This window comes from Apteryx mantelli, unplaced genomic scaffold, assembly GCF_036417845.1.
Source record: "Apteryx mantelli isolate bAptMan1 unplaced genomic scaffold, bAptMan1.hap1 HAP1_SCAFFOLD_163, whole genome shotgun sequence".
Classification (NCBI taxonomy): Eukaryota; Metazoa; Chordata; class Aves; order Apterygiformes; family Apterygidae; genus Apteryx; species Apteryx mantelli.
The window spans coordinates 119,326-140,178 of NW_027118516.1; the positions used below are offsets into that span (position 1 = coordinate 119,326).

Here is a 20,853-nt window from a genome sequence, read left to right on the forward strand (position 1 = left end):
TCCCCCCGCCCCCGGCTCTGCCCTGCAGGGCCCCCGGGTGTCCGGGACGCAGGTCCCACGCGGGACGCGGTGGGTCCCGCCCGGCGTGGGCGCTGCGGGGGGCAGGGCCTCGGCGGCGCTGGGTCCCCCGGACGCCCGGTCCCCCGCCGCCGGCCCCGGGCGCGGCCATCCGGCCCCGATGGCCCCATTGTTCCCCTGAGCGGCGCCCATTGAGCCTCGATGGGCCGCTAAGTGCCGGCAGCGACGGCCCGGCGCGTCCCAGGCGTCGGGGCCCGCCCCGCCCCCACCTCCCCAAGGGGACCCAGGCGTCCGGGGGCTGGGGGCCACCCGGGAGCCGCGCTGGCAGTGACCGGGAGCAGCCGGGCCGCGCCGCCCGGACGCCTGGATCCTTCTCGGGCATCGCTCCGCCCGGCCGCCCTCCCCCCGCTGCCTCAGTTTCCCACCTCCAGGGCGCCCTGGGGCGAGAACCCAGCCCCCCCCCCCCCCCCCCGGAATGGACCCCGGCGTCCGGGCTCAGGTGCCTTTGAAGTCGGGCGGGGCGGGCAGGGAGGGGTCAACGCCCGGGGGAGGGGGCTTTGCCCGGCGCTGCAGGTAGGACTCAGTCGCTCGGACGCCTGGGTCCCTTCCCCATTGCCCCCACCCCTCTCCTTCCAACGACGTCGTTTCTCTTGCCGGACGCCTGGGTCCCTTCCACTGCTCTCGGCTTCGGGGGCTCCCCCGCCCCCCGGGACACCGGGGTCCTTCCCGTTGCCTCTCCTCGAGCGCCTGGATTCCTCCCGCCGCGCCCCCTTCCCCTTTCCGAGGTGGCGGCCGGGGGCTCCGCAGCCGCCGCGCCCCGGACGCCTGGGTCCTCGCCGGCGGAGCATCCCGCGAACCTCCGCAGCACCTTGACCGCGAGGCGGGAGCCTCGGACGCCTGGGCCCCCCGGCCGCCGCCCGCCTCGGCCCGCGCGCCCGGACCCCTCCCGCCCCGGGAGGAGCAGCGCGTCCCTCCCGGCCCCCCGGGTCCCTCCATGCCCAGCCGGGCCCCGCTGGGCCCGCCCGGGGCGCCCGAGTGCCCTCGCGACCTCCGCGGACGCCCGCGACCCCTCTGAAGCCCCGGGCGCCCCCGATGGCGGGTCCCCTGGGGCACGACCTGGGCCGCCCGTTCCCCTTCGCCGCGGCTGAGCCCCCCGGGCCCTTCGGCGCCGAGGCCTTCGCGGGGGGCTTCGCGCTCGGCTCCCCCCCGGGCCCCGACGGCGGCGCCCGCGGCTGGAGCGCGGCCGAGCCCTGGGCAGCGCCGGGCCCGAGCGGCTCCTTCGGGGCCCCCCCGGGGGCGGCCTGGCCCCCCCCCGCGCCGCCGCCCTGGGCCCCCCCCTCCCGCGCCCCCAGCCCCCCCCCGCCGCCGCCGCCGCCCCCCACCGAGCCCGGCGGCCCCGGGAGCCCCCCCGGCAGCGGCCCCGGCCCCGGCCCCGGCAGCGCCCGCGGCCCCGACGGCGACGGCGAGGTACGTGGAGACCCGCGGGCCGGCGCGGCGGGGTGGCCCGGGGGCGGGGGGGCGACGTGCTGGGCACCGGGGGCCCTCGGGGAAAGGGTGTGTGGGGTGGAGGGGGGTCGGGGGGGGGTCGGGGGGGGGGCCGGTCCCGGACGCCGGGGCCTCACGCGTGCGGCCCGCAGGAGACGCCGACCACGGAGGAGATGGAGCAGTTCGCCAAGGAGCTCAAGCACCGGCGCATCACGTTGGGCTTCACCCAGGCCGACGTGGGGCTGGCGCTGGGCGTCCTCTACGGTGCGGGGGGGGCCTGACCCCGGGTCCCGGGTGGGGGGGTGGGGGGGGCTCGGACGCCTGGGTCCTGGGAGGCCCTGACCCCTGTGTCCCCCCCCCCCCAGCCGCATGTCCAGCCAGACCGGGGATCGGGGGGGTCCCGGGGGGGGGGTCCCTGACCTCTGTGTCCCCCCCCAGGCCGCATGTTCAGCCAGACCGGGGATCGGGGGGGTCCCGGGGGGGGGGTCCCTGACCTCTGTGTCCCCCCCCAGGTCGCATGTTCAGCCAGACCGGGGCTCGGGGGGGTCCCGGGGGGGGGGGTCCCTGACCTCTGTGTCCCCCCCCAGGCCGCATGTTCAGCCAGACCGGGGCTCGGGGGGGTCCCGGGGGGGGGGGTCCCTGACCTCTGTGTCCCCCCCCAGGCCGCATGTTCAGCCAGACCGGGGCTCGGGGGGGTCCCGGGGGGGGGGTCCCTGACCCCTGTGTCCCCCCCCAGGCCGCATGTTCAGCCAGACCGGGGCTCGGGGGGGTCCCGGGGGGGGGTCCCTGACCTCTGTGTCCCCCCCAGGCCGCATGTTCAGCCAGACCACCATCTGCCGGTTCGAGGCGCTCCAGCTGAGCTTCCGCAACATGTGCAAACTGCGGCCGCTGCTGCAGCGCTGGCTGCGGGAGGCTGACGGCAACGGGGGGCTGCAGGAGGTGGGGGGGGTCCCGGGGGGGGGGCGACGGCAACGGGGGGTTGCGGGAGGTGGGGGGGGGTCCCGGGGGGGGCGACGGCAACGGGGGGCTGCGGGAGGTGGGGGGGGGTCCCCGGGGGGGGGGCGACGGCAACGGGGGGCTGCAGGAGGTGGGGGGGGGTCCCGGGGGGGGGGCGACGGCAGCTGGGGGCTGCAGGACGTGGGGGGGGGCTGGGGGGGGGCTCTGGGTCGCCGCAGATTTGGGGTGAGCAAATGCCGCAGCTGTGTGCGGCCGGGGGGGGGCGGCCCCGCGGGTCGGGGTGGTGGGGGTCAGGGTCGAGGCCAGGGCCAGAGGTCAGAGGTCAGAGGTCAGAGGTCGGCCTGAGCCCTGCCCCCCCCCCCCAGCTGTGCGCGGCCGAGGGGGCGGCCCTGCAGGCCCGCAAGCGGCGCCGCACCAGCATCGAGACGGGGGCGCGCGGGGCCCTGGAGTCCTGCTTCCGCCGCTGCCCCCGGCCCTCCCTGCCCGAGATGGCGCGGCTGGGCCGGGAGCTGGGGCTGGACAAGGACGTGAGTGGGGACGGGGGACACGGGGGCGACCTGGTGGGACACTGGGGACACGGGGCGGCATTGGGGACGTGGGGAGACATGGGGGAACATGGGACATGGGGGGGCGTGGGGGACATCGGTGACATGTGGGGACACAGTGGGAGATGGGGGACATGAGGGGACACGGGGACATGGGGGGACACAGGGGGACATGGGACATGGTGGGACATGGGGACACATCAGGGACACAGGGGGACATGGGGGGACATGAGGATATGGGGAGATATGAGACATGGGGGGACATCGGTGACATGTGGGGACACGGTGGGAGATGGGGGACATGAGGGGACACGGGGACATGGGGGGACACAGGGGGACATGGGACATGGTGGGACATGGGGACACATCGGGGACACAGGGGGGACATGGGGGGACATGAGGATATAGGAGGATATGGGGGGATATGAGACATTGGGGGACATCGGGGACATGGGGGGACATGGGGACACATCGGGGACACAGGGGGGACACGGGGGGGACACATGGGGGACACAGAGGGGACGTGGGGACACATGGGGGACGCGGGGTGCTGGGTGGCGCAGGGGAGATGGGGGTCTGTCTGCTGGGGGGCAGGACGGGCCAGGGGCACCGCAGACCTAGGGGTGCTGAGAGCACCGGGGGTCCCGGGTGCCCCTGACCCTGCCCCCCCCGCCCCCCCCCCCAGGTCGTCCGGGTCTGGTTCTGCAACCGGCGCCAGAAGGGGAAGCGCAGCGGGGGGGCAGCAGGGGGGGCCGCGGTGGAGGCCGCCGGGGGGGGCCCCCTGCCCTTCGCCGCCCCCCCCGCGGCCCCCCCCCCCGCCTGCCCCCCCCCTTCGCCCCCCCCTTTGCTGCCCTCTACCTGCCCCCCCTGGGGCCCCCCCCGGGCCCCCCCTCCATGCACGGCTGAGCGGGGCCGCCTCCCCGGTCCCCGCAACAGTAAAGCTCTGCTCCGGACTCGGCCTCGTTCCTTGGGGACCCCCCGGGGACCCCGGCGTCCGGCCTGCGCCCCCCCCCGCCCCCCCCCCCCCGAGACGTGGGGGCGACCCCGCCCCGTCCCTGCAGCGCGGGGCTGGGAGCGCGCGAGGGCGCCTCGATCCGCGCCCGGCGCACGCGCGGGACTGGGAGCGGCCCCGCCCCTTGGCGTCCGTCACGCGCGCGGGACTGGGAGCGGCCCCGCCCCTTGGCGTCCGGGCATGCGCAAGAAGCAGCCACCGCCCTTGGCGTCTGGCGCACGCGCGGCAAGGGGAAGCCCCGCCCCTTGGCGTCCGACGCACGCGCGGTGCCCCGGAGCAGCCCCGCCCCCTGGCGCGCGGCGCATGCGCGGTACCCAGAGCATCATGGCGGCGGCCAGGTGCGGTCCCGGGGCGGGTGAGGCCGGCGCTGCCCTCGCCGCGGCTCTGGGAGCCCCGGTGAGTCGAACGCGTCCCTTGGGCGGCCGCTTCCCTGCGGAGGCGGCGCGGGGCGGGGCGGCGGCGGCGGCGGCAACAGTGCGGGCGAGTCGCGAGGATGCTCCAGAGCAGCGAACGGAGTCGCCGGAGCGAGGGGCGATGTGAGCCGGGCCCGTTAGCGCGGCCCCGGGGAGGCAGCGGAGAACCGTCCTCTGGCACGAAGGCGGAGGGGAAGGGTCCTGCGAGCCCCGGTGCCCGCAGGCCCCGAGCCGAGCGCCGGAGCGGCACCGCAGCCCCTAACGATTAACACAGATGTTGCCATAATCCGTTAGGGGAAACAGCGAGGCCACGCCAGGCGGCTCCGCAACCCGCTTGGCCCCGACGGATGCGAGCGTGGCTCCTGCCGGCCTCCCGCCGCGCTGGGATCCTCCTTGCCACCCGCAGCAGGGCTGCAGGGACCGTGCAGACCCAAATGCCCCAAGCCCTGCCCCAGGGCCCCCGCAACGTGCCTCTGGCTACGCGGCACAGTGGATTATGGAGCACGTGCAAAGTTAAAAACCCCAAAGCAAATGACAAACAGCGCCAACCTAAAAAAGAAATAGTTTAGGTGTTGAGTCATGTGAGGAGAAGCGGGTCCATCAGCTGTACATACAGCTTTTGAGAAGGGCTCTGAAAATAGGATAACCTCATGGCCTCAGCAGACTTTTTGGTTTCCTTTGCAGGGTAATCCTCTGAACGAGGGTAGCAGCTAGACTCAGAGACACGGTCGTTCATGTCAGTCCTCTTCTTCGAGGTAAGGGTCCCGATATGGAAAGAACCTAGCAGAGGTATCAAAAAGGTGATAGGTTTGAAACAGAGGGAGCAAACGAAGTGCTCTCACTCTTCTGTGTAGTTGAAGAAAAATATTGTTTTATGGAAAGTGGTATAGGTAAGTGTCAGGGGATGCTCCCACCTGTCTGATAACTAAAATTTAACTACTGCATTTAATTTTTCCGTAAATTTACCCTGTAGTGCATGATAGCAAGTGACGTATTAGGATCTTTCCTTTAAGGGAAACAAACAAACAAATAGAACACAGTAAAGAGAAAAAGACGATGCATAAATTTAACGGCTTCTCATTTCAAATAAAATGCAAAATTTATCTGTCCGTTATAGAGATGGAACCAATGACAGCAAATGCTGACAGATAACAGAGAAGATCAGTAAACAGGTTTCTGTGAATAATACCTAAGGGACGTGATGAAACATGGAAGAAAACTGCAATTTAGTGGACTCTTGATATCACCAGAAACCAGAGAAGGAGGCGTTCCAGCCTTGGTAACTAAGGTAACTATCGCTAACAGATGTTTGTTAATTCTGTCTCCAGGGGCAGTGCTGAGGACTAAGTAACCCATTCCTGCCCTGTGATATCGTTAACTATATGTGGCTTAGCTTTGCTTTGTTTGTTTCTGTTTTCTTTTGTTGTCGTATATGCATGTGTGAAAAGGGAAGGATATAATATTCACTTACCAGATTAATTGCCATGGCTGAAATAGAAAAGGCCAGAAAAATGAGAAGAAGCTAAAGTAGTAAAACAAAATGAACCCAACTGAAAGCAGTTTCCATCTCCAACAAGAGAAATCTAATTTTTCTTGGTGAGAAAGGATCTCTTTTAATAGTGATCAGGATAACAGATCACCAACATATAACATGTGTAACATATATGTGTAACAAAGTACATTGCATAGATATATTTGTACGCATATGATTGTATATATGAAGCGTTATGTTTTGCGAGCTACAAGACACCAAGTTATTGTCTTAAGTGGATGATCGTCAAGTGACCAGAGTTACAGAAGGCAAAACGAGGGAGAGAAGTATCTGAAATATAAAGTTAAGAGATCAGTTTCAGTAAGGCTCAATTAGTGCTGAACAAAAATTCTCCAGCTATGAGAAAAACTATTTAGCAGTGATCTGGGCTGTAACAGTGTTTGAGGCTTTCATCTTTCATTGCGCGGTTGCAATCCAATCTGCTCAAACCCCTCTAAAGTAGCTATTTCAGGGAAATGATTAGGCAGCAGTATCACCTATCCAAGTGCACAGTGAGCACTAATATTAATGAACGGGGGCCAAAAAAGTGGATGCAAAAAGCTCTGTAAAGGTAAACCTCCAGCGACTACTTAGTCTAATGTCCCTCTCACAGCAAGCCCGAATGTCGTTATAGCCTGCAGAATGGGAGAAGGGGTGCTGTGGCTTGTGTATTCTCATTTACCTTGCTTGTGTTACTAGGTCGGCTTTTATGTTGATCACTGACTTTGGTTTCTTATGCTTTTCTGCAGAGCTTTGAGTTTTGCTTTGCTTATGTTTTTGTAGGGTGATGGATTTTCACTATGCCTCCATCAACAAGCGCGGGCTGACAAAGTTAGAACATCACAACGGAGACTCCTGAGGCGAGACCGTGGAGCTGAGATATGCGGCCTGCCAGAAGCATGTCGCTTGGGAGCGGTCGTGGCCCTGCAGCTGTAGGCTGGTGTGTACGGCTCACTTTATCAGACTCAAGAGGTTTCCTGTGGTTGCAGAATTTTTAGCTGGGATTTACACCCTACAGTAATAGTATTTTTGTGCTAATAGATTGTGTTAATTCTAGGCATTGTTCCCCGAACATCGGGAATGGCTATACGCCGCCATGAAGAAATACAGGCTACTGCTCTCAGACTTTGAAAGTTATCACATGTCAAGAGCGGCCAGGAGAACTGAACGCCTCTGGACAGGTTCTCGCAGAGGCCTCCTACGGGCTCGTATGGGCTCGCACGGGCGCGCACGGCTCGCACAAGCTCGCACGGGCCTCTACGGGCTCGCAGAGGGCTCGCACGGGCTCGCACAGGCTCGCACGGGCTCGCAGAGGCCTGCTACGGGCTCATACGGGCTCGCACGGGCGCACACGGGCTCGCACAAGCTCGCACGGACCTCTACGGGCTCGCAGAGGCCTGCTACGGGCTCGTACGGGCTCGTACGGACTCGCACGGAGTGCGCACGGGCTCGCACAAGCTCGCACGGGCCTCTACGGGCTCGCAGAGGCCTGCTACGGGCTCGTACGGGCTCGCACGGGCGGCGCACGGGCGCGCACAAGCTCGCACGGGCCTCTACGGCTCGCAGAGGCCTCGTACGGGCTCGTACGGGCTCGTACGGGCTCGTACGGGCTCGTACGGGCGTGCACGGGCTTGCACAAGCTCGCACGGGCCTCTACGGGCTCGCAGAGGCCTGCTACGGGCTGGTACGGGCTGTACGGGCTCGCACGGGCGCGCACGGGCTCGCACAAGCTCGCACGGGCCTCTACGGGCTCGCAGAGGCCTCCTACGGGCTCGTACGGGCTCGTACGGGCGCGCACGGGCTCACACAATCTCGCAGGGGCCTCTACGGGCTCGCAGAGGCCTCCTACAGGCTCGTACGGGCTCGCACGGGCTCGCACGGGCGCGCACGGGCTCACACAAGCTCGCAACGGGCCGCTACGGGCTCGCAGAGGCCTCCTACGGGCTCGTACGGGCTCGCACGGGCGCGCACGGGCTCGCACAAGCTCGCACGGGCCTCTACGGGCTCGCGGAGGCCTCCTACGGGCTCATACGGGCTCGCACGGGCGCGCACGGGCTCGCAGAAGCTCGCACGGGCCTCTACGGGCTCGCAGAGGCCTGCTACGGGCTCGTACGGCTCGTACGGGCTCGCACGGGCACGCACGGGCTCGCACAAGCTCGCACGGGCCTCTACGGGCTCGCAGAGGCCTGCTACGGGCTGGTACAGGCTCGTACGGCTCGCACGGGCGCACACGGGCTCGCACAAGCTCGCACGGGCCTCTACGGGCTCGCAGAGGCCTGCTACGGGCTGGTACGGGCTCGTACGGGCTCGCACGGGCGCGCACGGGCTCGCACAAGCTCGCACGGGCCTCTACGGGCTCTCAAAGGCCTCCTACGGGCTCGTACGGGCTCGTACGGGCTCGCACGGGCGCGCACGGGCTCGCACAAGCTCGCACGGGCCTCTACGGGCTCGCAGAGGCCTCCTACGGGCTCGTACGGGCTCGTACGGGCTCGCACGGGCGCGCACAGGGCTCGCACAAGCTCGCACGGGCCTCTACGGGCTCGCAGAGGCCTCCTACGGGCTCGTACAGGCTCGCACGGGCGCGCACGGGCTTGCACAAGCTCGCACGGGCCTCTACAGGCTCGCAGAGGCCTGCTACGACCTGGTACGGGCCCGTACGGGCTCGCACGGGCGCGCACGGGCTCGCACAAGCTCGCACGGGCCTCTACGGGCTCGCAGAGCCCTGCTACGGGCTCGTACGGGCTCGCACGGGCGCGCACGGGCTCGCACAAGCTCGCACGGGCCTCTACGGGCTCGCAGAGGCCTGCTACGGGCTCGTACGGGCTCGTACTGGCTCGCACGGGCGCGCACGGGCTCGCACAAGCTCGCACGGGCCTCTACGGGCTCGCAGAGGCCTGCTACGGGCTCGTACGGGCTCGTACTGGCTCGCACGGGCACGCACGGGCTCGCACAAGCTCGCACGGGCCTCTACGGGCTCGCAGAGCCCTGCTACGGGCTCGTACGGGCTCGCACGGGCGCGCACGGGCTCGCACAAGCTCGCACGGGCCTCTACGGGCTCGCAGAGGCCTGCTACGACCTGGTACGGGCCCGTACGGGCTCGCACGGGCGCGCACGGGCTCGCACAGCTCGCACGGGCCTCTACGGGCTCGCAGAGCCCTGCTACGGGCTCGTACGGCTCGCACGGGCGCGCACGGGCTCGCACAAGCTCGCACGGGCCTCTACGGGCTCGCAGAGGCCTGCTACGGGCTCGTACGGGCTCGTACTGGCTCGCACGGGCGCGCACGGGCTCGCACAAGCTCGCACGGGCCTCTACGGGCTCGCAGAGGCCTGCTACGGGCTCGTACGGGCTCGTACTGGCTCGCACGGGCACGCACGGGCTCGCACAAGCTCGCACGGGCCTCTACGGGCTCGCAGAGCCCTGCTACGGGCTCGTACGGGCTCGCACGGGCGCGCACGGGCTCGCACAAGCTCGCACGGGCCTCTACGGGCTCGCAGAGGCCTGCTACGGGCTGGTACGGGCTGGTACGGGCTCGCACGGGCGCGCACGGGCTCGCACAAGCTCGCACGGGCCTCTACGGGCTCGCAGAGGCCTCCTACGGCTCGTACGGGCTCGCATGGGCTCGCACGGGCTCGCACAAGGTCGCACGGGCCTCTACGGGCTCGCAGAGGCCTCCTACGGGCTCGTACGGGCTCGCACGGGCGCGCACGGGCTCGCACAAGCTCGCACGGGCCTCTACGGGCTCGCAGAGGCCTGCTACGGGCTCGTACGGGCTCGTACAAGCTCGCACAGGCCTCTACGGGCTCGCACAAGCTCGCACGGGCCTCTACGGGCTCGCAGAGGCCTGCTACGGGCTGGTACGGGCTGGTACGGGCTCGCACGGGCGCGCACGGGCTCGCACAAGCTCGCACGGGCCTCTACGGGCTCGCAGAGGCCTCCTACGGGCTCGTACGGGCTTGCACGGGCGCGCACGGGCTCGCACAAGCTCGCACGGGCCTCTACGGGCTCGCAGAGGCCTCCTACGGGCTCGTACAGGCTCGCACGGGGCGCGCACGGGCTTGCACAAGCTCGCACGGGCCTCTACAGGCTCGCAGAGGCCTCCTACGGGCTCGTACGGGCCCGTACGGGCTCGCACGGGGCGCGCACCAGGGCTCGCACAAGCTCGCACGGGCCTCTACGGGCTCGCAGAGCCCTGCTACGGGCTCGTACGGGCTCGCACGGGCGCGCACGGGCTCGCACAAGCTCGCACGGGCCTCTACGGGCTCGCAGAGGCCTGCTACGGGCTGGTACGGGCTCGTACGGGCTCGCACGGGCGCGCACGAGGCTCGCACAAGCTCGCACGGGCCTCTACGGGCTCGCAGAGGCCTGCTACGGGCTCGTACGGGCTCGTACAAGCTCGCACAGGCCTCTACGGGCTCGCACAAGCTCGCACGGGCCTCTACGGGCTCGCAGAGGCCTGCTACGGGCTCGTACGGGCTCGTACGGGCTCGCACGGGCGCGCACGGGCTCGCACAAGCTCGCACGGGCCTCTACGGGCTCGCAGAGGCCTCCTACGGGCTCGTACGGGCTTGCACGGGCGCGCACGGGGCTCGCACAAGCTCGCACGGGCCTCTACGGGCTCGCAGAGGCCTCCTACGGGCTCGTACAGGCTCGCACGGGCGCGCACGGGCTTGCACAAGCTCGCACGGGCCTCTACAGGCTCGCAGAGGCCTCCTACAACCTGGTACGGGCCCGTACGGGCTCGCACGGGCGCGCACGGGCTCGCACAAGCTCGCACGGGCCTCTACGGGCTCGCAGAGGCCTGCTACGGGCTGCTACGGGCTCGTACGGGCTCGCACGGGCGCGCACGGGCTCGCACAAGCTCGCACGGGCCTCTACGGGCTCGTAGAGGCCTCCTACGGGCTCGTACGGGCTCACACGGGCGCGCACGGGCTCGCACAAGCTCGCACGGGCCTCTACGGGCTCGCAGAGGCCTGCTACGGGCTGCTACGGGCTCGTACGGGCTCGCACGGGCGCGCACGGGCTCGCACAAGCTCGCACGGGCCTCTACGGGCTCGCAGAGGCCTCCTACGGGCTCGTACGGGCTCGCACGGGCGCGCACGGGCTCGCACAAGCTCGCACGGGCCTCTACAGGCTCGCAGAGACCTCCTACGGGCTCGTACGGGCTAGCACGGGCGCGCACGGGCTCGCACAAGCTCGCACGGGCCTCTACGGGCTCGCAGAGCCCTGCTACGGGGTCGTACGGGCTCGCACGGGCGCGCATGGGCTCGCACAAGCTCGCACGGGCCTCTACGGGCTCGCAGAGGCCTCCTACGGGCTCGTACGGGCTCGCACGGGCGAGCACGGGCTCGCACAAGCTCGCACGGGCCTCTACGGGCTCGCAGAGGCCTCCTACGGGCTCGTACGGGCTCGCACGGGCACGCACGGGCTCGCACAAGCTCGCACGGGCCTCTACGGGCTCGCAGAGGCCTCCTACGGGCTCGTACGGGCTCGTATGGGCTCGCACGGGCTCGCACGGGCGCGCACAAGCTCGCACGGGCCTCTACGGGCTCGCAGAGGCCTGCTACAGGCTCGTACGGGCTCGCACGGTGCGCGCACGGGCTCGCACAAGCTCGCACGGGCCTCTACGGGCTTGCAGAGGCCTCCTACGGGCTCGTACGGGCTCGTACGGGCTCGCACGGGCGCGCACGGGCTCGCACAAGCTCGCACGGGCCTCTACGGGCTCGCAGAGGCCTCCTACGGGCTCGTACGGGCTCGCACGGGCGCGCACGGGCTCGCACAAGCTCGCACGGGCCTCTACGGGCTCGCAGAGGCCTGCTACGGGCTGGTACGGGCTCGCACGGGCGCGCACGGGCTCCCACAAGCTCGCACGGGGCCTCTACGGGCTCGCAGAGGCCTCCTATGGGCTCGTACGGGCTCGTACGGGCGCGCACGGGCTCACCCAATCTCGCAGGGGCCTCTACGGGCTCGCAGAGGCCTCCTACAGGCTCGTACGGGCTCGCACGGGCTCGCACGGGCGCGCACGGGCTCACACAAGCTCGCACGGGCCTCTACGGGCTCACAGAGGCCTCCTACGGGCTCGTACGGGCTCGCACGGGCGCGCACGGGCTCGCACAAGCTCGCACGGGCCTCTATGGGCTCGCGGAGGCCTCCTACGGGCTCATACGGGCTCGCACGGGCGCGCACGGGCTCGCAGAAGCTCGCACGGGCCTCTACGGGCTCGCAGAGGCCTGCTACGGGCTCGTACGGGCTCGTACGGGCTCGCACGGGCACGCACGGGCTCGCACAAGCTCGCACGGGCCTCTACGGGCTCGCAGAGGCCTGCTACGGGCTGGTACAGGCTCGTACGGGCTCGCACGGGCGCACACGGGCTCGCACAAGCTCGCACGGGCCTCTACGGGCTCGCAGAGGCCTGCTACGGGCTGGTACGGGCTCGTACGGGCTCGCACGGGCGCGCACGGGCTCGCACAAGCTCGCACGGGCCTCTACGGGCTCTCAAAGGCCTCCTACGGGCTCGTACGGGCTCGTACGGGCTCGCACGGGCGCGCACGGGCTCGCACAAGCTCGCACGGGCCTCTACGGGCTCGCAGAGGCCTCCTACGGGCTCGTACGGGCTCGTACGGGCTCGCACGGGCGCGCACGGGCTCGCACAAGCTCGCACGGGCCTCTACGGGCTCGCAGAGGCCTCCTACGGGCTCGTACAGGCTCGCACGGGCGCGCACGGGCTTGCACAAGCTCGCACGGGCCTCTACAGGCTCGCAGAGGCCTGCTACGACCTGGTACGGGCCCGTACGGGCTCGCACGGGCGCGCACGGGCTCGCACAAGCTCGCACGGGCCTCTACGGGCTCGCAGAGCCCTGCTACGGGCTCGTACGGGCTCGCACGGGCGCGCACGGGCTCGCACAAGCTCGCACGGGCCTCTACGGGCTCGCAGAGGCCTGCTACGGGCTCGTACGGGCTCGTACTGGCTCGCACGGGCGCGCACGGGCTCGCACAAGCTCGCACGGGCCTCTACGGGCTCGCAGAGGCCTGCTACGGGCTCGTACGGGCTCGTACTGGCTCGCACGGGCACGCACGGGCTCGCACAAGCTCGCACGGGCCTCTACGGGCTCGCAGAGCCCTGCTACGGGCTCGTACGGGCTCGCACGGGCGCGCACGGGCTCGCACAAGCTCGCACGGGCCTCTACGGGCTCGCAGAGGCCTGCTACGGGCTGGTACGGGCTGGTACGGGCTCGCACGGGCGCGCACGGGCTCGCACAAGCTCGCACGGGCCTCTACGGGCTCGCAGAGGCCTCCTACGGGCTCGTACGGGCTCGCATGGGCTCGCACGGGCTCGCACAAGGTCGCACGGGCCTCTACGGGCTCGCAGAGGCCTCCTACGGGCTCGTACGGGCTCGCACGGGCGCGCACGGGCTCGCACAAGCTCGCACGGGCCTCTACGGGCTCGCAGAGGCCTGCTACGGGCTCGTACGGGCTCGTACAAGCTCGCACAGGCCTCTACGGGCTCGCACAAGCTCGCACGGGCCTCTACGGGCTCGCAGAGGCCTGCTACGGGCTGGTACGGGCTGGTACGGGCTCGCACGGGCGCGCACGGGCTCGCACAAGCTCGCACGGGCCTCTACGGGCTCGCAGAGGCCTCCTACGGGCTCGTACGGGCTTGCACGGGCGCGCACGGGCTCGCACAAGCTCGCACGGGCCTCTACGGGCTCGCAGAGGCCTCCTACGGGCTCGTACAGGCTCGCACGGGCGCGCACGGGCTTGCACAAGCTCGCACGGGCCTCTACAGGCTCGCAGAGGCCTCCTACGGGCTCGTACGGGCCCGTACGGGCTCGCACGGGCGCGCACGGGCTCGCACAAGCTCGCACGGGCCTCTACGGGCTCGCAGAGCCCTGCTACGGGCTCGTACGGGCTCGCACGGGCGCGCACGGGCTCGCACAAGCTCGCACGGGCCTCTACGGGCTCGCAGAGGCCTGCTACGGGCTGGTACGGGCTCGTACGGGCTCGCACGGGCGCGCACGGGCTCGCACAAGCTCGCACGGGCCTCTACGGGCTCGCAGAGGCCTGCTACGGGCTCGTACGGGCTCGTACAAGCTCGCACAGGCCTCTACGGGCTCGCACAAGCTCGCACGGGCCTCTACGGGCTCGCAGAGGCCTGCTACGGGCTGGTACGGGCTCGTACGGGCTCGCACGGGCGCGCACGGGCTCGCACAAGCTCGCACGGGCCTCTACGGGCTCGCAGAAGCCTCCTACGGGCTCGTACGGGCTTGCACGGGCGCGCACGGGCTCGCACAAGCTCGCACGGGCCTCTACGGGCTCGCAGAGGCCTCCTACGGGCTCGTACAGGCTCGCACGGGCGCGCACGGGCTTGCACAAGCTCGCACGGGCCTCTACAGGCTCGCAGAGGCCTCCTACGACCTGGTACGGGCCCGTACGGGCTCGCACGGGCGCGCACGGGCTCGCACAAGCTCGCACGGGCCTCTACGGGCTCGCAGAGGCCTGCTACGGGCTCGTACGGGCTCGTACTGGCTCGCACGGGCACGCACGGGCTCGCACAAGCTCGCACGGGCCTCTACGGGCTCGCAGAGGCCTGCTACGGGCTGGTACAGGCTCGTACGGGCTCGCACGGGCGCACACGGGCTCGCACAAGCTCGCACGGGCTTCTACGGGCTCGCAGAGGCCTCCTACGGGCTCGTACGGGCTCACACGGGCTCGCACGGGCGCGCACGGGCTCGCACAAGCTCGCACGGGCCTCTACGGGCTCTCAAAGGCCTCCTACGGGCTCGTACGGGCTCGTACGGGCTCGCACGGGCGCGCACGGGCTCGCACAAGCTCGCACGGGCCTCTACGGGCTCGCAGAGGCCTCCTACGGGCTCGTACGGGCTCGTACGGGCTCGCACGGGCGCGCACGGGCTCGCACAAGCTCGCACGGGCCTCTACGGGCTCGCAGAGGCCTGCTACGGGCTGGTACGGGCTCGTACGGGCTCGCACGGGCGCGCACGGGCTCGCACAAGCTCGCACGGGCCTCTACGGGCTCGCAGAGGCCTCCTACGGGCTCGTACGGGCTCGTACAAGCTCGCACAGGCCTCTACGGGCTCGCACAAGCTCGCACGGGCCTCTACGGGCTCGCAGAGGCCTGCTACGGGCTGGTACGGGCTCGTACGGGCTCGCACGGGCGCGCACGGGCTCGCACAAGCTCGCACGGGCCTCTACGGGCTCGCAGAGGCCTCCTACGGGCTCGTACGGGCTTGCACGGGCGCGCACGGGCTCGCACAAGCTCGCACGGGCCTCTACAGGCTCGCAGAGGCCTGCTACGACCTGGTACGGGCCCGTACGGGCTCGCACGGGCGCGCACGGGCTCGCACAAGCTCGCACGGGCCTCTACGGGCTCGCAGAGCCCTGCTACGGGCTCGTACGGGCTTGCACGGGCGCGCACGGGCTCGCACAAGCTCGCACGGGCCTCTACGGGCTCGCAGAGGCCTCCTACGGGCTGGTACGGGCTGGTACGGGCTCGCACGGGCGCGCACGGGCTCGCACAAGCTCGCACGGGCCTCTACGGGCTCGCAGAGACCTCCTATGGGCTCGTACGGGCTCGCATGGGCTCGCACGGGCTCACACAAGATCGCACGGGCCTCTACGGGCTCGCAGAGGCCTCCTACGGGCTCATACGGGCTCGCACGGGCGCGCACGGGCTCGCACAAGCTCGCAGGGGCCTCTACGGTCTCGCAGAGGCCTCCTACGGGCTCGTACGGGCTCGTACGGGCTCGCACGGGCGCGCACGGGCTCGCACAAGCTCGCACGGGCCTCTACGGGCTCGCAGAGGCCTGCTACGGGCTCGTACGGGCTCGTACTGGCTCGCACGGGCGCGCACGGGCTCGCACAAGCTCGCACGGGCCTCTACGGGCTCGCAGAGCCCTGCTACGGGCTCGTACGGGCTCGCACGGGCGCGCACGGGCTCGCACAAGCTCGCACGGGCCTCTACGGGCTCGCAGAGGCCTCCTACGGGCTCGTACGGGCTCGTACGGGCTCGCACGGGCGCGCACAGGCTCGCACAAGCTCGCACGGGCCTCTACGGGCTCGCAGAGGCCTCCTACGGGCTCGTACGGGCTCGTACGGGCGCGCACGGGCTCGCACAAGCTCGCACGGGCCTCTACGGGCTCGCAGAGGCCTGCTACGGGCTGGTACGGGCTGGTACGGGCTCGCACGGGCGCGCACGGGCTCGCACAAGCTCGCACGGGCCTCTACGGGCTCGCAGAGGCCTGCTACGGGCTCGTACGGGCTTGCACGGGCGCGCACTGGGCTCGCACAAGCTCGCACGGGCCTCTACGGGCTCGCAGAGGCCTCCTACGGGCGCGTACGGGCTCGCACGGGCGCGCACGGGCTCGCACAAGCTCGCACGGGCCTCTACGGGCTCGCAGAGGCCTCCTACGGGCTCGTACGGGCTCGTACGGGCTCGCACGGGCACGCACGGGCTCGCACAAGCTCGCACGGGCCTCTACGGGCTCGCAGAGGCCTCCTACGGGCTCGTACGGGCTCGTACGGGCGCGCACGGGCTCGCACAAGCTCGCACGGGCCTCTACGGGCTCGCAGAGGCCTGCTACGGGCTCGTACGGGCTCGTACGGGCTCGCACGGGCGCGCACGGGCGCGCAACAAGCTCGCACGGGCCTCTACGGGCTCGCAGAGGCCTGCTACGGGCTCGTACGGGCTCGTACGGGCTCGCACGGGCGCGCACGGGCTCGCACAAGCTCGCACGGGCCTCTACGGGCTCGCAGAAGCCTCCTACGGGCTCGTACGGGCTTGCACGGGCGCGCACGGGCTCGCACAAGCTCGCACGGGCCTCTACGGGCTCGCAGAGGCCTCCTACGGGCTCGTACAGGCTCGCACGGGCGCGCACGGGCTTGCACAAGCTCGCACGGGCCTCTACGGGCTCGCAGAGGCCTCCTACGACCTGGTACGGGCCCGTACGGGCTCGCACGGGCGCGCACGGGCTCGCACAAGCTCGCACGGGCCTCTACGGGCTCGCAGAGGCCTGCTACGGGCTCGTACGGGCTCGTACTGGCTCGCACGGGCACGCACGGGCTCGCACAAGCTCGCACGGGCCTCTACGGGCTCGCAGAGGCCTGCTACGGGCTGGTACAGGCTCGTACGGGCTCGCACGGTCGCACACGGGCTCGCACAAGCTCGCACGGGCCTCTACGGGCTCGCAGAGGCCTCCTACGGGCTCGTACGGGCTCACACGGGCTCGCACGGGCGCGCACGGGCTCGCACAAGCTCGCACGGGCCTCTACGGGCTCTCAAAGGCCTCCTACGGGCTCGTACGGGCTCGTACGGGCTCGCACGGGCGCGCACGGGCTCGCACAAGCTCGCACGGGCCTCTACGGGCTCGCAGAGGCCTCCTACGGGCTCGTACGGGCTCGTACGGGCTCGCACGGGCGCGCACGGGCTCGCACAAGCTCGCACGGGCCTCTACGGGCTCGCAGAGGCCTGCTACGGGCTGGTACGGGCTCGTACGGGCTCGCACGGGCGCGCACGGGCTCGCACAAGCTCGCACGGGCCTCTACGGGCTCGCAGAGGCCTGCTACGGGCTCGTACGGGCTCGTACAAGCTCGCACAGGCCTCTACGGGCTCGCACAAGCTCGCACGGGCCTCTACGGGCTCGCAGAGGCCTGCTACGGGCTGGTACGGGCTCGTACGGGCTCGCACGGGCGCGCACGGGCTCGCACAAGCTCGCACGGGCCTCTACGGGCTCGCAGAGGCCTCCTACGGGCTCGTACGGGCTTGCACGGGCGCGCACGGGCTCGCACAAGCTCGCACGGGCCTCTACGGGCTCGCAGAGGCCTCCTACGGGCTCGTACAGGCTCGCACGGGCGCGCACGGGCTTTCACAAGCTCGCACGGGCCTCTACAGGCTCGCAGAGGCCTGCTACGACCTGGTACGGGCCCGTACGGGCTCGCACGGGCGTGCACGGGCTCGCACAAGCTCGCACGGGCCTCTACGGGCTCGCAGAGACCTCCTATGGGCTCGTACGGGCTCGCATGGGCTCGCACGGGCTCACACAAGATCGCACGGGCCTCTACGGGCTCGCAGAGGCCTCCTACGGGCTCATACGGGCTCGCACGGGCGCGCACGGGCTCGCACGGGCTCGCACAAGCTCGCACGGGCCTCTACGGGCTCGCAGAGCCCTGCTACGGGCTCGTACGGGCTCGCACGGGCGCGCACGGGCTCGCACAAGCTCGCACGGGCCTCTACGGGCTCGCAGAGGCCTCCTACGGGCTCGTACGGGCTCGTACGGGCTCGCACGGGCGCGCACAGGCTCGCACAAGCTCGCACGGGCCTCTACGGGCTCGCAGAGGCCTCCTACGGGCTCGTACGGGCTCGTACGGGCGCGCACGGGCTCGCACAAGCTCGCACGGGCCTCTACGGGCTCGCAGAGGCCTGCTACGGGCTGGTACGGGCTGGTACGGGCTCGCACGGGCGCGCACGGGCTCGCACAAGCTCGCACGGGCCTCTACGGGCTCGCAGAGGCCTCCTACGGGCTCGTACGGGCTTGCACGGGCGCGCACGGGCTCGCACAAGCTCGCACGGGCCTCTACGGGCTCGCAGAGGCCTCCTACGGGCTCGTACGGGCTCGTACGGGCTCGCACGGGCACGCACGGGCTCGCACAAGCTCGCACGGGCCTCTACGGGCTCGCAGAGGCCTCCTACGGGCTCGTACGGGCTCGTACGGGCGCGCACGGGCTCGCACAAGCTCGCACGGGCCTCTACGGGCTCGCAGAGGCCTGCTACGGGCTCGTACGGGCTCGTACGGGCTCGCACGGGCGCGCACGGGCGCGCAACAAGCTCGCACGGGCCTCTACGGGCTCGCAGAGGCCTCCTACGGGCTCGTACGGGCTCGTACGGGCTCGCACGGGCGCGCACGGGCTCGCACAAGCTCGCACGGGCCTCTACGGGCTCGCAGAGGCCTCCTACGGGCTCGTACGGGCTCGTACGGGCTCGCACGGGCACGCACGGGCACGCACAAGCTCGCACAAGCTCGCACGGGCCTCTACGGGCACGCAGAGGCCTCCTACGGGCTCGTACGGGCTCGTACAAGCTCGCACGGGCCTCTACGGGCTCGCAGAGGCCTCCTACGGGCTCGTACGGGCTCGTACGGGCGCACACGGGCTCGCAAAAGCTCGCACGGGCCTCTACGGGCTCGCAGAGGCCTGCTACGGGCTCGTACGGGCTCGCACGGGCGCGCACGGGCTCGCACAAGCTCGCAGGGGCCTCTACGGGCTCGCAGAGGCCTCCTACGGGCTCGTACGGGCTCGCACGGGCGCGCACGGGCTCGCACAAGCTCGCACGGGCCTCTACGGGCTCGCAGAGCCCTGCTACGGGCTCGTATGGGCTCGCACGGGCGCGCACGGGCTCGCACAAGCTCGCACGGGCCTCTACGGGCTCGCAGAGGCCTCCTACGGGCTGGTACGGGCTGGTACGGGCTCGCACGGGCGCGCACGGGCTCGCACAAGCTCGCACGGGCCTCTACGGGCTCGCAGAGGCCTCCTACGGGCTCGTACGGGCTCGTACGGGCGCGCACGGGCTCGCACAAGCTCGCACGGGCCTCTACGGGCTCGCAGAGACCTCCTACGGGCTCGTACGGGCTCGCATGGGCTCGCACGGGCTCGCACAAGATCGCACGGGCCTCTACGGGCTCGTAGAGGCCTCCTACGGGCTCGTACGGGCTCGCACGGGCGCGCACGGGCTCGCACAAGCTCGCACGGGCCTCTACGGGCTCGCAGAGGCCTCCTACGGGCTCGTACGGGCTCGTACGGGCTCGCACGGGCGCGCACGGGCTCGCACAAGCTCGCACGGGCCTCTACGGGCTCGCAGAGGCCTCCTACGGGCTCGTACGGGCTCGTACGGGCTCGCACGGGCGCGCACGGGCTCGCACAAGCTCGCACGGGCCTCTACGGGCTCGCAGAGTCCTCCTACGGGCTCGTACGGGCTCGCACGGGCGCGCACGGGCTCGCACAAGCTCGCACGGGCCTCTACGGGCTCGCAGAGGCCTGCTACAGGCTCCTACGGGCTCGCACGGGCGCGCACGGCTCGCACAAGCTCGCACGGGCCTCTACGGGCTCGCAGAGGCCTCCTACGGGCTCGTACGGGCTCGCATGGGCTCGCACGGGCTCGCACAAGATCGCACGGGCCTCTACGGGCTCGTAGAGGCCTCCTACGGGCTCGTACGGGCTCGCACGGGCGCGCACGGGCTCGCACAAGCTCGCACGGGCCTCTACGGGCTCGCAGAGGCCTCCTACGGGCTCGTACGGGCTTGCACGGGCGCGCACGGGCTCGCACAAGCTCGCACGGGCCTCTACGGGCTCGCAGAGGCCTGCTACGGGCTGGTACGGGCTCGTACGGGCTCGCACGGGCGCGCACAGGCTCGCACAAGCTCGCACGGGCCTCTACGGGCTCGCAGAGGCCTCCTACGGGCTCGTACAGGCTCGCACGGGCGCGCACGGGCTTTCACAAGCTCGCACGGGCCTCTACGGGCTCGCAGAGGCCTCCTACGGGCTGGTACGGGCTGGTACGGGCGCGCACGGGCTCGCACAAGCTCGCACGGGCCTCTACGGGCTCGCAGAGGCCTCCTACGGGCTCATACGGGCTCGCACGGGCGCGCACGGGCTCGCACAAGCTCGCAGGGGCCTCTACGGGCTCGCAGAGGCCTCCTACGGGCTCGTACGGGCTCGTATGGGCTCGCACGGGCGCGCACGGGCTCGCACAAGCTCGCACGGGCCTCTACGGGCTCGCAGAGGCCTTCTACGGGCTCGTACGGGCTCGTACGGGCGCGCACGGGCTCGCACAAGCTCGCACGGGCCTCTACGGGCTCGCAGAGGCCTGCTACGGGCTCGTACGGGCT

The 20,853-nt window shown here is 70.3% G+C and overlaps 1 protein-coding gene and 1 long non-coding RNA gene across 3 annotated transcripts; both read left to right on the forward strand.

Annotated features, from left to right (window-relative positions):
- The first annotated feature begins 493 nt into the window (after window positions 1–493).
- On the forward strand, window positions 494–3,944 carry POU5F1 (POU class 5 homeobox 1). Its single transcript, XM_067316885.1, has 6 exons — window positions 494–517; window positions 1,656–1,767; window positions 2,312–2,442; window positions 2,826–2,987; window positions 3,691–3,781; window positions 3,913–3,944. Exons 1-6 carry the CDS (start codon window positions 494–496, stop codon window positions 3,942–3,944), a joined length of 552 nt encoding a protein of 183 aa, XP_067172986.1.
- A 386-nt stretch (window positions 3,945–4,330) lies between these two features.
- LOC106491405 (uncharacterized) lies at window positions 4,331–7,161 on the forward strand. 2 transcript variants are annotated; one of them, XR_010887395.1, is made up of 5 exons: window positions 4,331–4,413; window positions 5,115–5,185; window positions 5,548–5,718; window positions 6,745–6,901; window positions 7,019–7,161. It is a non-coding gene; the product is annotated as an uncharacterized lncRNA (long non-coding RNA). The 2 variants fall into 2 exon arrangements; XR_010887394.1 differs by having other exon boundaries at window positions 6,745–7,161.
- The last annotated feature ends 13,692 nt before the right edge of the window (window positions 7,162–20,853 follow it).

What these genes read in the sequence shown, in the direction of transcription:
- POU5F1 (XM_067316885.1), top strand. Translation starts at nt 494, where the DNA reads ATGGACCCCGGCGTCCGGGCTCAG. An exon ending in ACCCCGGCGTCCGGGCTCAG is followed by an intron (nt 518 to 1,655) that starts GTGCCTTTGAAG and finishes TGCGGCCCGCAG; the next exon opens with GAGACGCCGACCACGGAGGA. An exon ending in GGCGCTGGGCGTCCTCTACG is followed by an intron (nt 1,768 to 2,311) that starts GTGCGGGGGGGG and finishes TGTCCCCCCCAG; the next exon opens with GCCGCATGTTCAGCCAGACC.